Below are 23398 nucleotides of genomic sequence, written 5' to 3'. Positions count from 1 at the left end.
CCATCGACTCCCCGCAAAATAAAAACCTTAATGACAAAAATAACCTGCCGTAGAAGTATTCAAATGTATATAAAACTTAAACTACGTCTGAACAAAACCCCTTTTACTGGAATGTTAAGTATCAGTAAAATATCTCAGGTGCATAGTTAAGCTTTTAAAGAAGAGAAATAGGAGCTTGTGTCACCATCGTAACCAATCTGTGCATTAAAATTCAGCCACTTCCCAATCGCTGCTGCTCTGGAGACGCCACCAAAGCCATTCAGGAAAATACTCCCTTTAGCCATGATTTAAACCCAAGCAGAATGGATTTAAAGAGAATGTAATGGAAAATAAAAGCCAACTGGGCTCTGGCCTTGTTTCAGAAATACATTACCCTCCCCCAAAAGAAAACAAAACAAAACAACAACAAATAACTGCTCCTAGGGTGTGGCACGGTAGAATTTGCTTTAAGAAGATGCCAACAGAGTTTCTTCTCTGCCTGAAGAGAGAAAGGACAAAAGTTCTTTTGCAAGACAGTAATTTTTGGATGCCTCATTAAGTTATAATTTATAGCCAGTTAATTTTCTAAGCCTTTCTTCTTTAGCCATCACCCCAGCCCTGCCCTGCATGACTAAGACCAGAATGTGTGTGCCACACAGCTCATGTGGTGAGCTGCTTTTGAAGAACAGTGTAGAAACCATTCTCCTCCAAGGCCACGTTTTGTACACCTAAGCCAATACCACTGGCTCCTGGAACACTTTTTTTTAAAGTTTTTATTACAATTTGTCTCTTTCTGTGCACTCACCCCTGCCACCTCTGGAAACAGTTCATTTTTTATCACTTGAAATGGTTGGACTTCACAGAATCACACAGAAACATTCAGGTTGGAAAAGACCCTGGGGATCACCAAGTCCAACCATATCCCCAAGCATCACATCCAAACCACCTTTAAACACATCCAGGCTTGGACCTCCACCACCTCCCTGGGCAGCACATTCCAATGCCTGACCACTCTTGCCCTGAAAAAAATGTTTCCTACTGTCCAGTCTAAACCTACCCAGTGGCAGCCTAAGGCCATTCCCTCTTGTTCTATCACTAATTACCTGTGAGAAGAGACCAGCACCAACCTCTCTACAACCTCCTTTCAGGTAGTTGTAGATAGCAATGAGGCCTCCCTTCAGCCTCCTCTTTTCCAAACTAACCATCCCCAGCTGCTTCAGTTGCTCTCCATCAGATTTATACCCCAGGCTCTTCACAGCTTCCTTGCCCTCCTCTGCCCTGGCTCCAGCACCTCCACATCTCTCTTGTATTGAGGTGCCCAAAACTGGACACAACACTCAAGGTGTGGCCTCACCAGAGCTGAGTCCCAGGGGACAGTCACCTCCCTGCTCCTGCTGGACACAGCATTTCTAATCCCAGCCAGGATGCCATTTGACAGAAGCAGTTCTATTAACCAAGTGTTTTAAATAAGCAATAGTTCTAGAAGGAAGCACAGTGCTGCTAATGCCCATTTGAATTCTTGAGACTTTGCCTTTGTGATTAATTGTTGATTAATTGTAGTCTACAGAAAAGACACTGCCACTTGACATATAAAACACACACAAAGTTTTAGCTCTTAATTCAGTTACGTCAATATAGTTTACATGCAGGATACATAACCCCCCTAAACTTAGAAAAAGTGATTCTGTAGATTGTAATCACTTGTCATTACAGGAAACTTAGCCACTGCAGATGCCAACTCTCTGTCTTCACAGAAATATCATCATTTTAAGTCTGAAAGCTAAAAATACAGCTGAATTCTGTTCAATAAATTAAATTAACTGTCACTTCACAGAATCACAGAATCAACCAGGTTGGAAGAGACCTCCAAGATCATCAAGTCCAACTGATTACCCAACCCTGTCTAATCAACCAGACCATGGCACTAAGTGCCTCATTCAGGCTTTTCTTAAACACCTCCAGGGATGTCGACCCCACCACCTCCCTGGGCAGCCCATCCCAATGGGCAATCTCTCTCCCTGTGAGGAACTTCTTTCTAAGATCAAGCCTAAACTTCCCCCTGCACAGCTTGAGACTGTGTCCTCTTGTTCTGTTGCTGGGTGCCTGGGAGAAGAGACCAACCCCCACCTGGCTACAACCTCCCTGCAGGTAGACTTCCTTCTCTTCTCCCCTGTAATCCTAAAATAGCAAATTATTTACACAGCACTCACCTACTGAAATTTGAATACAGGAGGCATTTCATATATTATGCAACCTTGCCACTGCAATCCCATAAAAAGAATAATCACAAAGCTTACAAAAAGGTGTTGATTCGTTTTTCCTATCCTAACACCACTGCTAATGCAATTCACAGATACGCTGCTAAGCACCAGTAAAAAGGAGAAGTGATCTAAAGACCCTCTGTGCAATGGTTTGCCTTGGCAGATGTCAGGCAGATCCTGGGTTGAGCTCTTGGCCCAGCTACACACACCCCCCCTCTCCTGCCCCCCTTCATCAAAAGCATTGCAGCACTGCTGAGCAACAAAGAGGAATCAGCTAAAAGTAAGAGCAGTGGTCTTCAAAGGCCTGCAAACAGCCCCAGAAATGCTTTTATACTCCAGGGCCTAGAAGGAATGTAAATAGCAGGAAGCCTGACATGCTCCTGTCCGATCCAGGTCTCATTTCTTTGTACAACCCAAACCAGCTTCCCCCCCACCCCCCAAACTACAACCTCCCTCTCAAAAGCCAAACTTGAGTTTCAATTGCTGATTCCTGCAGAAACACCAAGTAAAAGGGGAGGGGGTGGTGGTGGGAGGGATTATTTGACCATTTCTATTCACAGCAAAGTTAGCCTCGAGTATGCTTTGACAGAGAAATGCAAAGTTTCATGTTCTGCTTTTCCCCACTCACAGCACAGAACTTGATTAGCATTTTACAAAACTATTTCAGGCAGCCGACATCCAAATATTTTTCTTCTCCAAGCGCATTAATCTTTTATTATTACTACCCAATATAAGCTGAAGTGAAAACCAAGTCCATCTGGTGGGAGAGCTGGGGAAGCACGTGCAAAGCTGTGCAGCTGAGACTCAAGAGCAAGAGTGAGCTCTGCAACAGGCTCGCTGCAGCCCAACGCAGGCACGGAGCCAGTGACGCCTGCAAGAAGGGTGATGGTTCAAGGGTGTTTTGTAGCAAACTGTTCGTGACCGAGATCCAGAGAGGCTCTCCTCCCCCTCTAGTCTGCCCTGTTGAGACTTCACCTGGAATACTGCATCCAGTTCTGGGCTCCCCAGTTCAAGAGATCTGCTGGAGAGAGTCCAACAGAGGGCTACAATGATGATGAAGGGACTGAAGCACTGCCTGGTGAGGAGAGGCTGAGAGCCCTGGGGGTTTCACATTTTATGACTGAAATTTATAAGATATTAATTACTGGAAAGAGAAAATGTTTCCACCTCACTCAGAAGCCTAATGCATCTGACCTCTGAATCTGAGCCCCTTTCTTGCTCAATTTAAATTACTCTTTCTTTCCATTCACCAGCAAAGCACAGGAATTCATTCTCAAACATAAAATGGACAGTGACAAAGTAAACAATACCCATTAATAGCACTATTTATGCAAAATACCTGTCTAGAGAAGGGTCACAAGGATGAGCAGAGGGCTGGAGATCCTCTGCTGTGGGGACACACTGAGAGAGTTGGGGCTGTTCAGTTTGGAGAAGAGAAGGCTCCGAGAAGACCTTTCTTGGGGCCTTCCTGTATCTGAAGGGGACTACAAGAAAGCTGGGGAAGGACGTTTTAGGGTGTCAGGGAGCGATAGGACTGGGGGGAACAGATCCAGGCTAGAGGAGGGGAGACCTAGATTGGACGTCAGGAGGAAGTTCTTTAGCATGAGGGTGGTGAGACACTGGAACAGGTTGTCCAGGGAGGTGGTGGAAGCCTCATCCCTGGAAGTGTTTAAGGCCTGAGCAACCTGATCTAGTGTGAGGTGTCCCTGGCCATGGCAGAGGGATTGGAACTGGATGACCCTTGAGGTCCCTTCCAACCCTGCCAATTCTGTGAAAACAGCCAAGCTGAAATGGCTTTGCTCTCATATTGCTTCTTCCACACCAGATTCATACATTAAGAAATATGCCAGAGCAGTATGCCTTGGGGTGTAAAAACACTAACTTGAACCAAAATAAGAGTACAGTTAAAATGAAGCATTAACAACAACAATAACAACAATTTCAATGAAAAGATTTCTAATTAAAGCCAGAGAGCACAAGTCACAAAGGAAGTACAGTAAAATGGTCAGGATGTTCTCAGCCAACTCTTTGCATTTAAACCAAGAAGAGGAATAAATAGGAACGTTTGGAACTATTGCTGAAATAGGGCGTATTTCTAAAGGGAAAAACAGACCTGATCAAAATATTGTCAGTGATCCTCACAACATGACAGATGAGTTACAGCTCTACCAGCATCACTTAGAGGGAACCTTAAAATGGGTAAAGGCAGGAAGCTGCAACCAGGGTAAATCCCAAAGACATCTCCTGAACAGGACTTTTGGGCTTTGTGCCTGGAATCCTACAACTGGTTTATGCTTTGCAATTCAATCTGGGGAAGCCAGCACACTAATGGCTTGACAAAACGCACTCCGAGTGCGCTCAACCCGCTGTGCCACACGGAAACAATAACTCAGTGTGTTTGGACTCTTATTATTCCAGTAGTAAACATGAACAGGGGCCAATGGAAAACATTTCCTGTGAATATAGCGCTTCAGAGCAGTTCTCCCTCTCAGCTGTAAGTCACAGAGACCTGCCAAGGCTTCTGGCTTACCTGCAAATGCAATCCTAACACTAAAATCCAAGCATCTCCTGCTGTTCTGGAGACCTTTGAAAGAGAAGGACATAAAACCTTAAGTATTGAATTCCTTCTGTATTTATGAGGAGCTTTCATAGAATCCAATGTTTCTAACCTATCTCAATTTATTATCCTGAAATATGATGACTGAGAAATGGCTACCCCCAAGGGCTAGATTTCAGTGACACTGGTTAGTTCTCCAAGGACTTGCTTCTGAGGGATGCACTAAAACCAAAACCAAACAAAACCAAAACCAAACAAAACCAAAACCACCACCTAGTAGGACCTGAGAAAATGTTAGTTACATGAGACTGAACAACTTCCCATCTGAAAACACTATCCAGTGCCTCCAAAGTCTCAACAACAAACCAAACACAAAGGAATATAATCTAGTAGGTGGCAAGTTGACAAAGATAACTATTGCACTTTTAGATGCTCTTCCAGAAGACAAAATGAACTCCTCAATCCCTTTGAAGTTGTGTATCTGATGCTATTCTAGATGACTTCAGATAGCAGAAATGAGAATGGGAATTGCCACTGAAGAACATTAACTGCATACCCATGAGGCTTTGGTCTTTGCTTTGTTGTTGTTGTTTGGGGTTTTTAGAGCTGTTTTCTTGGTTTACCCTTTTCTTTATCTAGTCAGCCTTGAATTGTGCTTTCCATTTAAAAGCACCCCCATGCAAGGACCAGAAGCAGAACAGCAACAGGTATGAGTTTAGTGTTAAATGCATTAACACTGGTTTTGAGCACAGCTCTGCAGACTCTCTTCCCTTCTATGTTCCTCAGGACCTTTGTTAACTGAGTTTTTCTGTTCCTCCAAGTGTACAGGTTACTCACAACCACACTGGAATGTTCTGCATTTTGAGCTATTTCGTTGTAGAGGCAGAAGGGAAAAATTATGGTAAAAAAATCCAGTGAGCACTTGGAAAAGGCCCATGAAAGCACCTGTTTCATTCACTCACTGCCAAGGAATTAAATCTTTCCAGGGAGTTTAGCAAGGTGCCCCTCATCTCAAGAACATCACCATCAAAACTGACTCAGTTACTATTGGGAGAGACACAGCAAACATTTCATTAAATCTGTGAATGAAAGGTTGAGAATGCTAAATTGGGAGTGCATCGTAAATAGAAAAGATGAGGGGTGGAAACCAACTCCCACACAAACACTTCCTGTTAGAGACAAATGAAGTATTTCATTCGTTTCTCAGAAAAAACACAAATATTTTTCTCAGATTAACTGCCAAATGCTTACCTCATTACTGTCTCTAGCAGAACTTTAAAACTCCTAACTGCACTGACAGCTCCAACAGAACGGCTTATTCCCCGTTTCCTGAGCAGAGACACTACATCAAGTGCATTTGCATTTCACAGGCTCACAGGATGTTAGGGCTTGGAAGGGACCTTCAAAAATCAACACGTCCAACGCCCCTGCCAGAGCAGGACCATAGAATCCAGCACAGGGCACACAGGAACACATCCAGATGGGGCTGGAAAGTCTCCAGAGACGGAGACTCCACAACCTCTCTGGGTAGCCTGTTCCAGTGCTCTGGGACCCTCACAGTGAAGAAGTTCCTCCTGATGTTGAGGTGGAACCTCCTGTGCTGTAGATTCCATCCACTGCCCCTTGTCCTATCCCAGGGTGCAGCTGAGCAGAGCCTGTCCCCTCCCTCTTGACCCCCAGCCCTCAGATATTTATAAACATTTATTAGATTCCCTCTCAGTCTTCTCAACTGGTAGCTAAACTACCTTGCAATTCACTAAGATTTACCCAAGGCAAACACTCCACTCCAGAAAATCAGTGATTTTCTAACCACAAAGTGACACTAAGGAGTCAAAAGTTTTGTCTCAGGTGACAGACTGACCTTCCTGCCAGTGCACCAGCAAATCATGACTGTCCTTCCCACTATCTGAACTTCTGGCTGCAAAGCTGACATTTATGGCATGTAAATGTATTTCAGACTTCATTTTTCATGTCCAATTCATTATAGAATGGCCAACAATGGAGGAATAGTGTTACTGCCTCATTTTATGCATTTTAGAGTCATCTTGCACGGCACAAACAAAATAAGAAAACACACTTTGTAATTTTAAGAGGCCATCATTACCCTCTGGATTCTAACCTTGCTTGAAGGGAAATAAATTCTTTGTATATCAGAGATATAAATATTAATTAAAATAAAAGGAATTTTTGCAATTCTGGTTTTCTTTTTAAAAAAACCCCTCTGTTTAGTAAATACATTTAGTCACATTTCTGCAAGAATAAAATTATGTTGGCAGCACTGTTTCTTCTTCTGAAGCAAAATCCCCATCTCATTCCCATGAGACTGACCCCAAGCCAGCTGATAGTGAACAGGAACTAAAGAGGACTTCAGACTTTGACAAGAAGGCTTCTCAGGAAGCTGTTCTCCTTTCAACCAGACTTCCAGGCCTACTCAAGGGGGCTACAAGAAGGATGGAGAGAGACTTTACAAAAGGCTGCAGTGACAGGATGAGGAGCAATGGCTTCAAACTAGAGCAGAGCAGATTTAGATTCGATGTAAGGAACAAGTTCTGCACCATGAGGGTGGTGGAATACTGGAACAGGTTGCCCAGGGAGGTGGTTGGGGCTCCATCCCTGGAGGTATTCAAGGTGAGGCTGGAGAGGGCTCTGGGCAACCTGATCTAGTTGAGGATGTCCCTGCTGACTGCAGAGGGGTTGGACTGGATGGGCTTTGGAAGTCCCTTCCAACCCAGACCATTCTATGATTCATCACAGGTTTTATTTTAATGATACTTCAAGGCAACAGCAAAATGCAGCCCTGAGTCTACAATGACAATAAACCCAATGGAATAAAAGCAAGTTTGAAAGACACAAGTGACAGCGTTACGGTTGAGCCAGTTACAGCTCCAAAGAAGCCTGATGGAAACAGGAAAAATTCTGAAAAAGAATTTTGAACACTTGTTTCTTAAAATATCTGAACTGCAGAGAAGTGAAAACGGCAGAAAGCACTAGGAGGGAATTTCAAAAAGAAGGGCAAAGCAAAGTGCTGGTTAAGGCTGACACACGAGGAGGGAAAACCCCAGACCCAAGAGTCAAGCTGAGAATTCCACACCCAAGCATTTCTGTGAAGCAGGCAAAACTGAAGCAATTGGCAGCAGCTCATCAGCTAAGTAAATCAGATTACAGCAATCAATTTACTGGCTAAATTAATTAAAACATGGAATTAAATTAGGTTCCATGTGAAAAGCTGGGATGATGTCAGCAGAGCAGGGAGCAAACACGTTCCGAGGCACCCAGCATCGTCACAGAAGGGCTGACCTGGGACAAAGTTGCCCTGGTGGCGTGTGGCTGAGCTGGGACTCAGCACATGCCTGTGGTGTCCCTTCCACAGCTGCTCTGGGTCTGTGCCTCACTACAGGCTTTTAACTTTTATCACATCTTGAAACTAATCCCACATGCTAGTTACCCTCAGCATGAAATAAATCTGCACGAGCCCTCCGCTTATCCCACATTATTTCACTTTTAATTTCTGTCCTTGTGTTCCGAACACCTCCCAAGTATGGAAAATGATTCCTGCAAGATTTGGCAGTCCTTGCCCTTCCCCACATTCCCCTGAATCTTCACCAACTAATGAGTTCACTTCTGGTGCAGCCACATTAAAAAAAAAGAGAATGGTTGTGCCAGAGAATCAAACATTACAACGTTCAAACGGAGGAGGAGTGTCTTGAGCACACAGCCACCTAGGATTCAGCTCTTCAGCGTGAGGAGAGGTATGCTGGATGTTTGTATTTTTCAACTGAAGTCCTCAAAAACATATGCACTTCCAAAACACATCTGCTCATTACTCAAGCTCTGTGATGCTAATTCTGGATTGAAACATTTTGGGGAATTCTGCAGTCAAAATGAACTTTTTTCTTTTCATGGTGTCCTGAACACTAGAAGTCAGCCAATGGTCCTCCTTCCTGGGGGGCACTGGTTTGCTCTGCTACATGCACATCAGAGGTGGATATATTTAGAATGTCCATAAATGCAAACTTTTCACTCATAAACACTGAGCAAAGTTTCAGATTTGCTGGAACAACACAAAACAGAGCTCATCTCACAGCTGTAGTTCCAATGGTATTTTGCAGACCTCTGTCTTTGCAACTGACTCTTTTGGGGACTCCCTTGCAAAACTGATGGTTCAGTGTGATTTCAAACTCACAAGCCAGCTTATGCAGTGCCAGTTGTTTAGGAGCCACAGCTTCAGTTAATAATATCACCTTTTGGTTACAGAAGCACCAGGATATTTGATCTGTATTTGTGGATGAGAGGCTAAAACCCCAAGCCAGTCACTTCAATTTAATCCAAAGATACTGAGGGGGATAATTCCCCTGGTTACACCTTATTGGCACTGTCTTCACTGTTTAAACATCTTGTGAGCTCAAGGACAACACTGGGTTTAGAAATACACATTGTGATGATTCTGAGTGTTTATAAACTTAATTAGAAACAGATCCAAGCTTGTAAGATGTGTCTCTTGCAGAGGAGCTGCTAGAAAGAAGTGCTGTGTCTGCCTTTTTCTTGGCTATACAATTGAAACAGTCTTACCTATAGCTCTGATAAGATAGTGGAAAGTTAGACCATGAAGTAACTTCTACAGAACTATTAGAGTTTATTTAAACTGTTTCCTAACTCTCCACACACTCTGTCTTTCAAATGTTCTAACCAGCAGTTGGCTTAGAGCAGATCAGCAACTCTCCCTAATCAGTTGATTGCACAGTTCTAAACAGTTGGTTTAATGTCTTCCATCTGTCACAGCTTTGTGACTACATTTTCAACATCTCAAGAAGTTCAGTGCATTTCTCTCTAAAAAGACATGAATCCACACCACACTTACAAACATGATTGGATCCTGCCTTTTGCTTTAACCCATTTGCCCAGATTCAGAGGTGCACCACTACATATATGTAGCACTTTGCCAGGGATCTAAACTATTGGCTGTTACCAGATGGCATCCACAGACACTTCATGGAGACAAATCCATGATCATGGCTTTACCATCAAGAGAAGGAGGAGGAATGAGACCAGCAGCATGCTAATAACACTGTGTTGTAAAAATATATCCTATGCAGCATCCTGGCCTGGATCAGGAGTCTACATCTGCCTTTCTTGTATGTATTTTTCAACCCTGTGGAAAGCACTTTCATTTTAATTAATGTATTCCATTCGATTCCACTTGGATTTCACTCTATTATTAGATATACAGGAAGCTGAACAGATGTGTATTAGCTTGGCCAGTTTATCAACTCCAGCAAACAAATCAGTGAAGAAAGCAAAAAAGGCATTAAAGCCCTTTTTGATCTACACTACACAAAGTTTCTGCTCAGACACAGGAAGGTGGGGAACAGCTTCCACCACCAAAATTGCCATGGGCCATGCCTAGCAATTTGGATCAAGCCCAGGTTTTTCACTTGAGTAACAGAACTCTGCTCACCCTGGCTGGTACAAGGTACACCTCACGTGATGTGACACAGTCAGGAGCCTACAGAACTATGAAGGCTTTGAAGCCACCACTTTAGATTGGGAATGTATCTGCCCTTATCTGAAGTTGCTTCTTAGAGGCATTGACAGTCCGGTGCTGATGGGAAAAAAGACTTGAAGTTTCCTACCAATTTAATTACTGTCCCAAAAGTAGATGTCAATACAGATTTTATTTGAGGGAGACTTTTTTTCCACAGGCTTCTCTCAGAAGCAACAAAATTAAAATCTCAGCAGATGCTAGATTAAAAAGAAAAAAAAAAAAAAACAAGAAAAAGAAAGAAAAAAGACGAGATGTTATTGGGTTAGCCTCAGAAAAATGGTAAGTGGAGGGAGAAAAGTATTGCCAGGATACCAAGTAAATGACTTAGAATTCTTTTCATAACTCATTTGTTCCATGGGCAAAGCTGTCAGTGAAAGTCCCAAGGAAGCACAACCCCAAGGACCAGGTTTGAGCAGAGCAGGTTAACTAGAGTGAGAGATGATCATGCTCAAGAACATTTCAGCAGATGCTATCATGTGACTGGATTTTGCTCATCAGTTTGTTGTCACGTTCAAGGCACTGGCAGAGCAATATTTTAATTAACTTCTTCCTTCTTGAGCATAACTCCATCTGTCCCTATAGCTAATGGTTTGCTAAATGAAGTTCAGCACTATCTCAGTTTTCATAAGGCATCAATATCCAAAGCCTTGCTGGCTTGCCCTGCCTCACTAACTGCTTATTTATTTGTAAGTAAAGGAGTGGCCACTGGTTAACCAGGAACATGTCAGAGCTAATAAAGCTCTCTCATTTAGAAGATGGTGCCAGCGCTTCTCTGTTTTTCAAGCTGAGCAGAGAACTAAACTGAAAAATCTGTTCTGAGGCATGAGCAATTTGGGCAAAAGTGGTGACTGATAAAAGCAAGACCACTTGACAAACAGGACTTTTCATCCATGAAGGCTGGCTGAGGGCTGCTATCCAATCTTTTGTCCTGGAGCAGCTGATGTTTTTCAACGCATATTAGGAAGGGCACGTGAAGAGCCTACCAGCAGTTTATTTAAGTATCAGATTGGAGCCCTTGCTGGCAGGAGAGCTCATTGCTGCCTCTGTGTGACTGAAGTGTTTTGAGGTTAAGTGAGGCTGAGTCACATCACCCTGGCCAGAAGAAGTAGAGAGCTGGGATTCATTTCACCCATCAGGTGCCCATGATGTGCCACCCTAAACAATAAAATGCTATCATGGTTCTTAGGAATGCTTCTTTCAACTTAGACCCTTTTTTTCCCCAGACTTATCTCTGCAGTATAAAGAGTTAAGAACTTTGTTTACTTCATCTGTCCTCTCTTCTTCACTCTCCAAGAGCAGAAGGGGATGGAAAACAATACATTTAAAAACCATCTGAAAGTGCTCAAACTCAGGACAACCACATAATGCAAACCAGGCAAAAACCCTCTGCAAATATCAATTAATACTTTCTCATACTTTAGAAACATTTTGCTATTTTTTGTGAGCATCTCTCCTCCTTTCCCTCTCCTCCTTTCCTCCCTTCCTTTCCCCCTTTTCTTTCCCTCCCTCCCCTCCTTCCTCCCTTTTCCTTCCTTTCTTTTCCTTGCTTCCTTTTCTTCCTTCCTTCCCTCCCTGCTTCTTTCCTTCATCCCTTCCTCCCTCCCTTCCTTCCTTCCTTTTCCAGAAAAAAATAAATAACTGTGATTACAGGAATGAACTCAGCAATGTAAGGTGTACGAACACTGATAAACTTGCAAGCACATGGCATATTCTCTACCACATTCTCACAAGATGCAGTTGGTAAATTTACTGGGTAATTTTTGGTTTGGCTGGTTTTGGTTTGGGTTTTTTTGTTTGTTTGTTGGTTGGTTTTGCTCTGTTTTGTTTTTTTAAAGGGAGGGAAAATAAGTTCAAGAGTTGCCAACCATGACAAACAAACTAGCATGAGGTAAGAACAGTATTAAGAGATGACCATCTCCAGTGTTTTACAGCCCCAGGACAGCAACACAACTCCCACTATTTCTCCCAGTTGTTTACTGGAACTGCTTATCCCCCTCAGTTTCTCAGCTGGAAGTCTCACCCCTGATAAATCGTGACCTACTTAGCTGACATAATTATGGGCAGCATTACAGAGAGCTGGTTCAAGAGGAATAAAGCACACCATCATTCCAATCCCTCTCTTTTAAATTCACCATAACTTCATTAAACTCCTATTACTGACTATTGCAGGGAGAAAAGGAGCAAGAGGGAAACTGATTCTCCTGTTGAGAAATAGCTTCCTTAGAGCTAGCAACTACTTAAGCCTCAAATGACCACACGCTCACAGCAGGTTCAGTGCCTTTCAAATTGTAGCTATGTTTTAATTTCCTTAAGCCACAGGACCTAAGCTGCAGTTCCAGCAGTGTCTGGAGTGGGATACTCCATGCTGATAATGATGCAAAGTTTCACATCCTGCTGTTTCTGAATGTGTGGTATGCCACAGAAGTTTCCCAGGATGGAGAAGATGATGTCCCTGAGCTTGTAGAGGGCTAACACCTTCAAAGGCAGGAGTTTAGTTGCCATTTTTGTGCTCAAATGAATGCACTCTTTTCTTTCTGAACACCACTGGCCTTCCAAACTATTTCCCTTCTTCCCACCTTTGTAATTTTTTTCCAATTTCCTCTCATCAGAGGATGATTCTAGTTGACTAAGGCATGGTGTGCTGTTTAAATCCCTTACACATTAAGCTCTTTCCCATGGTGATAAATAAGAGCATCCAAGCACACTTCCCAGTCTATTTCCCACCACATCACACACAGCTACCTGCACAATCTCTAAAGAATATTCTGTTTGCACATAACAGGGTGTAATTCTGCTGGTAAAACATTTAAAGCATTATCTGCATCTAGAAATCTATTTGAACCTCATTATCATAGTTCTTAATTATTACCATAGCATTCCAGCTACGCCAACTAATCACAATATAAAAGCTAACATGCAAAGGATGAGGAAAAGGAAAGAACTCAAGCAGCAATTCCAGAAATTCACAATCCTTCTTAAGCAGCCATCTCTCTTCAAATTTCTTTCACTTACCTACATCCTGCCCTGCCAACAGTTAACAATTAACCAGCTAGTGAATGAAATTGTATTAAATCTCTGCCAGGAAAAGTAAAAAGAAGGAAGCAGCTGTTGAAGACCACTGAAGCTCAGATGATGGCTACAGACCATGGTTTTACATACTCTTGAACTTAATCACTGCCATCTCTGAACAATAGCAGAACTGGTATTCAGTGGGGAAAGAGCAATTTTGAAGATGATACTCAGCAATTCACAGTTAATAAAAAAGTTAATCAGCTTTTTTGCTTTCCACCCAAGCACATCAAGTCTTCTCTAGCACAGCTCCCTTGGGGTATGGAATCCAGCCAGACTGTCAATAGCTAAAAGCAAGTACATGCATTCCCCCGCCCCCTCCTCCCCCCCCCCCTATTTGATTAATTGCTTTACAGTATCACTAATGAGTTATGTCCTGGCCAGTATATTCTTGACCAATCTAGGTATCCACTTTACAGAATGTAAGAATCCACATCCCACCTACTTCAAGGTGTTTCTACTGCTCATTGTGCTCTGCAAAGCCACTAACAGAGGGATAAACTAAATCTGCCAGTTTGCTTCTTGACAAAAGCCTGTGATGCCTTGAAGCTTCTCCACCCCTTTCAACTTCCCTGTATTGATTTTAATTTCCTTTATACATTCATCTGACTGGAATGGAAGAGAGGAACAATTATTTGATTGGTTTTGTTCATGCAGAGAGTAACAAATGCAATTATCTGAAAGGCAGGACTGTGTGCTCATTTTGAGCTGCATGCAGCCTGTAAAACACAATGTACTTCAAGTTTGCACTGCTTATGTCCAAAGACAAAACTCTGTTTGCTGGAGAAGTGGAGAATTCCACACTTTTTATCCTTCACAGACAAGATTTCCATAATGCTTCATCAGCAGATGGTACCAAAACATGACAAAGGCAGGAGAGAGAAGGAATGGGTCTATGATCACTTGAAAGCTTACCTGCTTTCATATCCTGGTTGAACCGACAGTATTTTGAGTGCTCAAGCAGGGGTAGGCATTGCTCAATAGGTGTCCAGATGTATGTCTCTGGGCACAGCAAGTCGGAAGGCCTGTACTGACCCTAGGAAGGAGAAAAGGGAACAATTAAAAAAGAAAGCAGTGATACCAGCTGCACAAGAACACTCTGGCTCCAACTTTCCAGACTTCCCTACGAACGAGGAATAGTTTTAATCCAACCCCTGCCAAATGAGTCAGAAACAGCTTCACTGAAAGTACCTCTTTACTGATTTCAGCACCATTTCAGGAATACAAACTCAACCTTGACACTTGCAGAAAATGTAAAATGAACATAACATATTTTTATGGTATTCAAGATGAACCAGAATAGCTTTGGCTTTGCTTACTGAAACGCTTAAGTTATCCCCCAGAGTTCTGCAGAGCTGGTGCCAACACTAAAAAAACACTCAGCACCTCTAAAAGCAGCTTGACTCAAGTGTTGGTAATTCTAGCAAATAATGGAGACAAAAAAAGCTCCCCCACAGAATCTAATAAGAGAAAAAACCTTTAACAGCAAGCAGGATGGTATTTTTATTGCATTGGTGATGAAGCATTTTGTTCATTACTACTGAAACAGTAACATTTCCTTTTTTAATTCATGGAACTTTTGCTGGAATAGCTTATAGGTAACAGTGAAACTCTACCATTTCTTGTTGATTTATTAAAAATACATTCTTTGCAGACATTTCCAGAAGCTAAACAGTCATCATTATTTTCCCTTCCGCTACACACACAGACACACAAAACCCACCAGCTCAGCACCAATAACCTCCTCTAATCAGATCATCATTTGATTTAAAATGAGATTATTCATTGGCCTATAACTTCAGTCAAAAACACATCTTTGAACCATTCTTCATTTCGTCCCTATCCCTGTCAACGTTCTGAGCCATATGGTGGCAATATCAAATTAGTTTTTGAACTGAAAAATATCATTTCATGTATCAGCTTGAAAAAATAGACAGAGCAAATAGGATTAAAGAGTTTAAGAATCTCAGTTACGCAGATCTTGAGGCAACAGTAAAAGACTGGGTGGTAGAAGAAGTCCCATTGCAGCTGCTGCAGTGTAAGAGGTCCTCCTATCCATTACTTTGAATACGTAATGAAGATCATCAACTTGATACAAAATTATTTTTTTTAGAATCATAGAATGGCTTGGGTTGAAAGGGATCTTCAAAGGTCATCTATTACAACCCCCTGCAGTCAAGGGCATCCCCATCCCTGCAGATGTTCAGGGTGAGGCTCAACAGAGCTCTGGGCAACCTGATCTAGTTGAGGATGTCCCTGCTGGCTGCAGAGGGAGTCCTTTGGAGGTCCCTTCCAACACAGACCATTCTATGATTCCTCCAATTCCATGGAGAAGCTCAAATCAAAAGGCCTTAGAAAATCCTATAAAGCCAGAGAATGGAAATGGCATTATTAAACAACCCACTTGGCAAGGTGATGCTATCGAAACAGAAGTAGTTGAAAGGAATGGGAAGGTAATGCCTCAAGAACACTTTTAGTCACCATTACTCAAATGAGACCATTTCAGAGAAAAAGAGGAATAAAATATGCCTCTGCAGTCACACTGAAAAAGAAATAACCGAAACTTTGGAACCCAAGTACCTGCTGATTTAAAGACATTTTCTCAACTGGCCAAGAAAGCAGAAACAGCCAAGTAACCACCTTTCAGACCTGCTCCTTAAGCAAAGAAACTACAAGGTGGGAATTCACTCTGTCCTTGTAGCATGGGGATTCTCATAGAATCATAGAATCATAGAATCAGTCAGATGTTGAAAGGGACCACAAGGATCATCCAGTTCCAACCCCCCTGCCATGGGCAGGGACACTTCACACTACAGCAGGCTGGCCAGAGCCTCATCCAGCCTGGCTGCAAACACCTCCAGGGATGGGGCCTCAACCACCTCCCTGGACAACCCATTCCAGGCTCTCACCACTCTCATGGGGAAGAACTTCTTCTTCACATCCAGTCTGAATCTCCCCACTTCCAGCTTTATTCCATTCCCTCTAGTCCTGTCACTCCCTGATAGCCTAAAAAGTCCCTCCCCAGCTTTCTTGTAGCCCCCTTCAGATACTGGAAGGCCACAAGAAGGTCACCTCGGAGCCTTCTCTTCTCCAGACTGAGCAGCCCCAACTCTCTCAGTCTGTCCTCATAGGAGAGCAGCTCCAGCCCTCTGCTCATCCTTGTAGCCCTTCTCTGGACACCTTCCAGCATGTCCATATCCCTCTTGTAATAGGGGCTCCAGAACTGGATGCAGTACTCCAGGTGGGGTCTCACCAGAGCAGAACAGAGGGGGAGAATCCCCTCCCTTGACCTGCTGGCCACACTTCTCCTGATGCAGCCCAGGCTCTGCTTGGCTTTCTGGGCTGCAAGTGCTCACTGACAGCTCATGTTGAGCTTCTCATCCCCCAGCAACTCCCAAGTCCCTCTCCTCAGGGCTGCTCTCCAGCCAATCCCTGCCCAGCCTGGATTTGTGCTTGGGATTGCCTCGACCCAGCTGCAGGACCCTGCACTTGGTCTTGTTGAACCTCATGAGGTTGGCTTGTGCCCAGTAAAGATTGCTCAGCCACTTATAGTACTCCTAGAAGACTCTGTCCCTACACCTTGCAATACATCACTTTTGTGAACCCCACCCATGAGGAGCCACACCAAAGGCCTATCATAAATTTCCCAGTTAATCCTGGAAGGTCACACCGTGCCATAAATGGGCTGCACCAAATTCACTGCACTGCAGCATTACCAGCTTGGCTACAGCAAAGGAGTCTCTCCAATCCTGAGCAAACAGGAAGGGGGGAAATTATTACCCAGTCATCAATGGACAGCCAAGTTATTTGTTTTGGGCAAATACCCTTCTTCACAGGGAAAAAGGAAGAAAAAGTGCTGAGGTGACTTCTGTTAGATGTTTTCTTCCCCCAGAATTTAGGATCTTGTCAATAAACTCCCCTGCAGATAGGTGAGGCTGAGGTGATGACAGAGCACTGCCCAGTGACACACACTGCCATTACAGGTAAAAATGAAACAAGCCATTGATGCTCTTCAATAGCCTCCCTTTCTAAAACAGATACTTTTCTGCTCTAAAGGGATTTCATTTACACCAGTGGTTAAACCCACATCCCATGACTCATTCTGTGGAGGAAGTGGGAACACAGGAACACAGGGAGGCAAGCTTCCCAAGGAACACCTTTGGTGCTGTGTCTATATATAGCATCAGAAAGGCAATGCCACAGAATTTATTTAACCCAAATGCAGTGATTCCTAAGGGCTTTTGCCTTTCTCCCCTCCCCTAAGCACTTACTCTCCATTTACTTACTTAAAAATGTTTAAAACCTCTATATAAAACCAAACAACTATGAATCCATTTCACTTCTTTTTTTTTCCTTTTTCCCTTCCCTCTCCCTTTATTCCTGGACTAGAAAAAAAAAATCTGAACATGAGAACCCATCCAGATTCTGCCTCAGGTACAGGACCATTTGTACTTCAAGAAAAAAAAAATGTTCAGACTTCATTACTCAATTACATCACCTTAAGTAATTGCCTCTAAGCATACTATTTATATTCCTTCTGATTTTTAATATTGCTGGTTTGTAAGATAGACCCAACATAAATCCAGAAGGGAAAGGGGGTCTCCAGAAGGGAACTGCTGCAGAGCTATTGATCACAGTAGAACAATTTCATCAGGTATGCAAAACTGCTTTTGAAAGCCATTTCTCTTTGGCTTCACCTGGACTCAGCACACATTTCACAAGTCCTTCTGTCTACAGGAACATTCCACAGTCAAAACCATTTTGCTTTCCTTTCTCCCCTAGCACAAAAGCTCTTGCACAGTAGCACTGTTCATGCTGTCCAGACCACCTTGGGAATACTTCACTACATGACTTTCAACAAAAAGGATCATCTTACAGCACATCCCTGAGCACTTGGCTTGTGTTTCGGCTTCTGAAACCCAGTACCACCTGCTGCTCTGTCAATACACAGCAACTGCACACGTTTCTGCCTCTGCACCTACATTTTGTTGAGGACTATTGCAAGGAGATGTAAAACAGGCAATTTTGAAATGGGCTTGGAAATTAAACCCAACATACATTCACCTAATATTTCAGTATTTCTTGATGCTGGTTCAAATTTTCACAGGCATCGAGAAACATCCTTCTTGAGAGAGAGTATTAGCACATTTTAGGCTGTTAGAACAGCCACTGCAGATCACACCAGATGTCTATGACAGAGCCACATCTCCCATCTCTGACAGCTGTCAATACAAGACACTCAGTGGAGAATAAACAAAACCCCAAACAACTGTGTAAGGATCTGGTGTTACTCTGCTAGTATTCTTTTGACCTTCGGTAGTTTGCAACAGAGATCCCTCTACAAGCAGGTAAGGTCAGTAATAACATATTTTCCCATCCAGTAATTCCACACAGCTGTTTGGATTTCCTTCCTACCTGTTACAGAAAGGCAGGGTGGTTGTCCCCTGGGACTCAGCTCTGGGGAGGCTATGCCTCGAGTACTGTGTCCGGTTTTGGGCACCTCAGTACAAGAGAGATGTGGAGGTGCTGAAGCCAGGGCAGAGGAGGGCAAGGAAGCTGTGAAGGGCCTGGAGAATAAATCTGATGAAGAGTGACTGAAGGACCTGGGGCTGTTTGGTTTGAAAAAGAGGAGGCTTAGGGGAGACCTCATGGCTGTCTACAGCTACCTGAAAAGACATTGTGGAGAGGCTGGTGCTGGTCTCTTCTCACAGTGATAATTTGGTAATTAGTGGTAGGACAAGAGGGAATTAGTGATAGAACAAGAGGGAATGGCCTCAAGCTGCCACTGGGTAGGTTTAAACTGGACAGCAGGAAACATTTTTTTATGGCAAAAGTGGTCAGGGATTGGAATGTGTTGCCTAGGGAGGAGGTGGAGTCACCCTGGATGTGTTGAAAAGTGGTTTGGATGTGGTGCTTGGGGATATGGTTTAGGGGTGAACCTTGCAGAGTTCTGGATTGGACTTAATTGATTCTGAGGGTCTCTTCCAACCTGAATGTTCCTGTGATTCTGTGAATCACTGCCTCATCAGCATGCCACTTGCAATGTCACAGACAAGCAGGACACCTCCATCAGTCTGAAGGCACCTGAATTCTTCCCTGCATCCTCTTACCAAAGGTATTCTATACCTTTGACCACCCTAAGTCAATCTGCCCTTTTCCCAGTTTTGGCTTTCTCTCCTCTGAAACAGGGAAAAGGTTACAGGGGGGAAAACCATCCAAACTGCATTTTCAAGGAGCAGGAGAGTACAAAGCATGACAGAGATATAAAAAGGAGGACTAAAGATAAAATTGCATCTTGAAAAATTCTTTAGCAATTTATCAAAGAGCTTGGTTGAAACCCAGTAAATTAGTATAGCTAAGGAATTCCTCAGTGTGTGGTTTCTTCTACCGAGTCAACTCACTGCAATATAAATGAGACTGTTTAATACATGACACCCTCTAGAAGTTTTATTTTCACTGATGTTTGGGACATTTTTCCTCCTGTATAAAAGAGCCTTTAAGGACCTTTCCCTTACTATTAGACATGCTGCATTTTAACTGGAATCTTCTGGAAAGAAATTTCACAGCAAGGCTGCCAAGCCTAAATTAATACTTCACACCACCAATGTTTTTTGGTTTACAGTTTCCAAATTAGAACTGATCAGAGCTCCACTGAACTTTTGTTCCACAGGAAGGGCAAAGGTTTTAATGAGACTTTAATCTGGAGATTACTTGTTAAATATTTTTGTAAAATGGGAGGGATTTGGGGAGCATTTGAGATGAAAAATGCCAGCAGAGTCTGTTTTTGTAGTCTAAGTACAATTTAGAAGGTAAAATTACCAAGGAAGAGAATAGTCTTATAAAATGAAGAAGGTCAAGCAGCAGCAGCACTGCAGAAACCCAAGAGGAAGGTTAAACACACACTTCATTCTTTTATCAGGTACACTTTACATCTGCATCCTATTTTTTCACAATAAACCTATTGATCTTTTATTAAAAGTGAATTAAGACTGCCTTCATCTCCACTTGCACCCAGCTGCTGTAAAAAGAAGCTCTCAGCCTAGGTAAACAAAGTCCCCCCAAACTCTCAACGGCAGCCCAGGAGAGGGAGGAGGCACGGCCCGAGAAGGCGCACGCCAGCCTGCAGCTTGATTAAATCCACTCTTTGCACTGAAAGACAACCCCGCTGGAATCCCAGCAGCAGAGTCCTACTGCAGACCCTTGCTCCCTGATTTCATTGCATAAACAGAAACGGACTTTATTGATCCCCAGGAGAGTCCTTTGGCAGTAACTGGAACCTCTGTGTGTGCGCAGAGGGAGGCTGAGCCGTGCCACGCTACGCCCACGGAGAGCCAGCACCGCCGGGAACAAAGAGCTGAACATCTGAATCCCTTCGTGCTTCCAGCCACCCACACTCACTCATCACATGGCATCCAGCTGGGGAAGACCTGAAAGTCTAGGGAAAAACAACCAAAAAATCCCCACCCCAAACCAGCCTACACAAACACACCCCCACCTCAGAGCCCTTTTTTTTTTTTTTTATTTGATTTTAAATCTTTTCAAGTAAACCAAAAGCTCCCAAGATTAACAGACATGAAGTCAAGCAAGTAGCTGTATTTATCAGTGAGAGGTAGATGGAGACCTCAGAACTGTCATCAAAAAGTGTTTGAGGTACAGGAAACTGTCTCTCCAACTGGAATTAAATTATAGAATGTTTTTGGTTGGATGAGATCCTTAAAGGTCATCCAGTGCAACCCCCCTGCAGTCAGCAAGGACATCTGCAACTAGATCAGGTTGCTCTGATCCCCAGCAAGCCCTGATCTTGCATATTTCCATGGATGGGGCATCCACCATCTCTCTCCAGGAAACCTGTGCCAGTGCCTCACCACCCGCCCTGTAAGAAATTTCTTCCTTATACCTAGCTTAAATCTCGCCTCTTAAAGCCATCACCCTTTCAGACAATCTATACTTTGTGGGTAACTCAGTGAGTAAAAAGAAGATGGATTTAACCATGGTGTCTACAGTTGCATGCACAGACAGACTGATACTTCAGTGCCAGCAGCAAACATTTTATCCAAACTAATTACATGATCAACATTTTTAGGAATCCAGAGCTGCATTCTTGAGAGCTTAGCCACCTTTCTGTTTTATTAAAGAATAATACACTGCAATCCTTGAAAGATGTTGTGAATAATAACCAAAATTCATTTTGTAGCTCAGAGAACTCAGAACCCTTGGGAGAAGTATGTGAAGTGCTAGTCCTTCCTCTTCACAAAGCTCTGCTGAGTCTCAGCCTTCTGAGGTGCATTATCATAGGCACATAACTTGGGGAATGGGAATTTCTGAGGCCAGTCAGAGAGCTTCTCAATGCATCTCAAGCACAGAACAGAGCAAACACCTACCTGGAATTGCTTAGCCTGGAGAACAGGTGGCTGTGGGGAGACCTCATTGCTCTCTACAACTGCCTGGAAGGAGGCTGCAGTGACGTGGGGGTTGGTCTCTTCTCTCTAGCATCAGGTGATAGGATGAGAGGAAATGGCCTCAAATTGTGCCAGGGAAGGCTTAGATTCGAAATTAGGGAAAATTTGTTTGCTGTAAGAGTGATCAGGGATTGGAACAGGCTGCCCAGGGAGGTGGTGGAGTCACCATCCCTGGAAGTGTTCAAGAAACGTGTGGACATGGCACTCCAGCACATGGCTTAATGGCCATGGTGGTGTTAGGTCAGTGGTTGGACTCAATGACCTTAAGAGGGCTTTTCCAACCAAAACAATTCTATGATTCTATGGCTTTCCTATATTTGGTTTCCCATAACTGAAATGTAAACCATCATTTGAAGTTGCATTTTGAAGAGAAGTGTACCAAGACTTACTTAGGTCAGCTGATTTATGACACTCTCTCTCTTCTGCTTATTTCCCAATGTGATGTAAAGTATTAACTGCAGGAACTAATGACAAACTGCTTTCCAGGGAGAAAATAGTTACAGTACTTGTTTCCTACATGTCTTACAACTAGTAAGGAACAAAGAGTTTCCTACAGATATGAAATATACATATTTGTACTTAGCTGCTCTTCAGTCAACACAGAAAAACCCTGAGTGTTTCTTGAGGTTTTCTTAGTGTCCCTCAGATGAAATATCTCAGGTAAGCATAAAACAGATGAAGATGAGTAAAAGATGAGAAGGAAAACAGCCAAGACTCATGTTCAATATCACAGATGGCATTGGGTTGGAAGAGAGCCTCCAAGGTTATCTTGCCCAGCCCCCTGCAGTGAGCAGGGACACCTCAATATCCTCCAGCTAGCATGCCATTATTTGGCCATTAACTGTCTCCATGCTCTTCACACACCACAGAGCCAGAATTAAATTAGAGATCTTCATTTCACTCAGATGTAAGGTAATTCTCAGCACTTTTATTTGCCTCTGGTGGTCTGCAGAGATGCACTTACAAAGAAATACCTCCCCCAGCCTTTGAAATACTTTCAGCAAGAATCCTCAGCTCTTGATAATGATATTCCTAGGAATCTCCTGAACCGTTTGGATTCTGCTATCTTCATAACTCAGGGTACAGGCTCAATAGCTGTTTTCACCTTGTCCTCTCTCATAAAAATAATCTGAAATATTTAACACTTTCTAGTTTGCTTCTGATACTGGAAAAATGTCCAACAGGTGACTGAAAAAGCTCATGGACTCCTAGAGAAAAAAATGCTTTCCACTGAGAGGAAAGAGAAAAATCTGGGACAAGCTTTTTCCTTCCTTTCCCATTTAGTCTCTAATTGCCTGGCTCTTCTTCCTCCTCTTACATGCCTGTATTATCACCAAGGGTAACATGCTAAGGGAGGCAGTGGATATTTCTGTCACAAGATCCAAGCTATGAGGTGCTGCCCATGATTATACAAACGTGCCATCAGCAAGATCCAAGAAGCCAACAAAGTGCTGCTTGAGGTAAGGCACAGCCAGGACCACGCTCAAACAGCTCCCACTGTCCTCTCCCGTATTCATCAGGGAGATAACTG

General features: G+C 43.2%; 1 protein-coding gene across 2 annotated transcripts in view; it reads right to left on the bottom strand.

Annotated features, from left to right (window-relative positions):
* The window catches only part of ATE1 (arginyltransferase 1), an 85564-nt gene that overhangs the window by 4504 nt on the left and 57662 nt on the right, over positions 1 to 23398 (bottom strand). For both annotated transcript variants that reach the window (XM_054382185.1, XM_054382186.1), the window contains exon 11: positions 14324 to 14444. In XM_054382185.1, coding sequence (XP_054238160.1) covers positions 14324 to 14444 — 121 coding nt within the window. The remainder of the gene's footprint in view (positions 1 to 14323; positions 14445 to 23398) is intronic.

Source organism: Indicator indicator, chromosome 7 (genome assembly GCF_027791375.1).
Source record: "Indicator indicator isolate 239-I01 chromosome 7, UM_Iind_1.1, whole genome shotgun sequence".
NCBI classification, from domain to species: Eukaryota; Metazoa; Chordata; class Aves; order Piciformes; family Indicatoridae; genus Indicator; species Indicator indicator.
The sequence above is the reverse complement of the archived record's forward strand: the minus strand, read 5'-3'. Positions and strand labels throughout refer to the sequence as shown.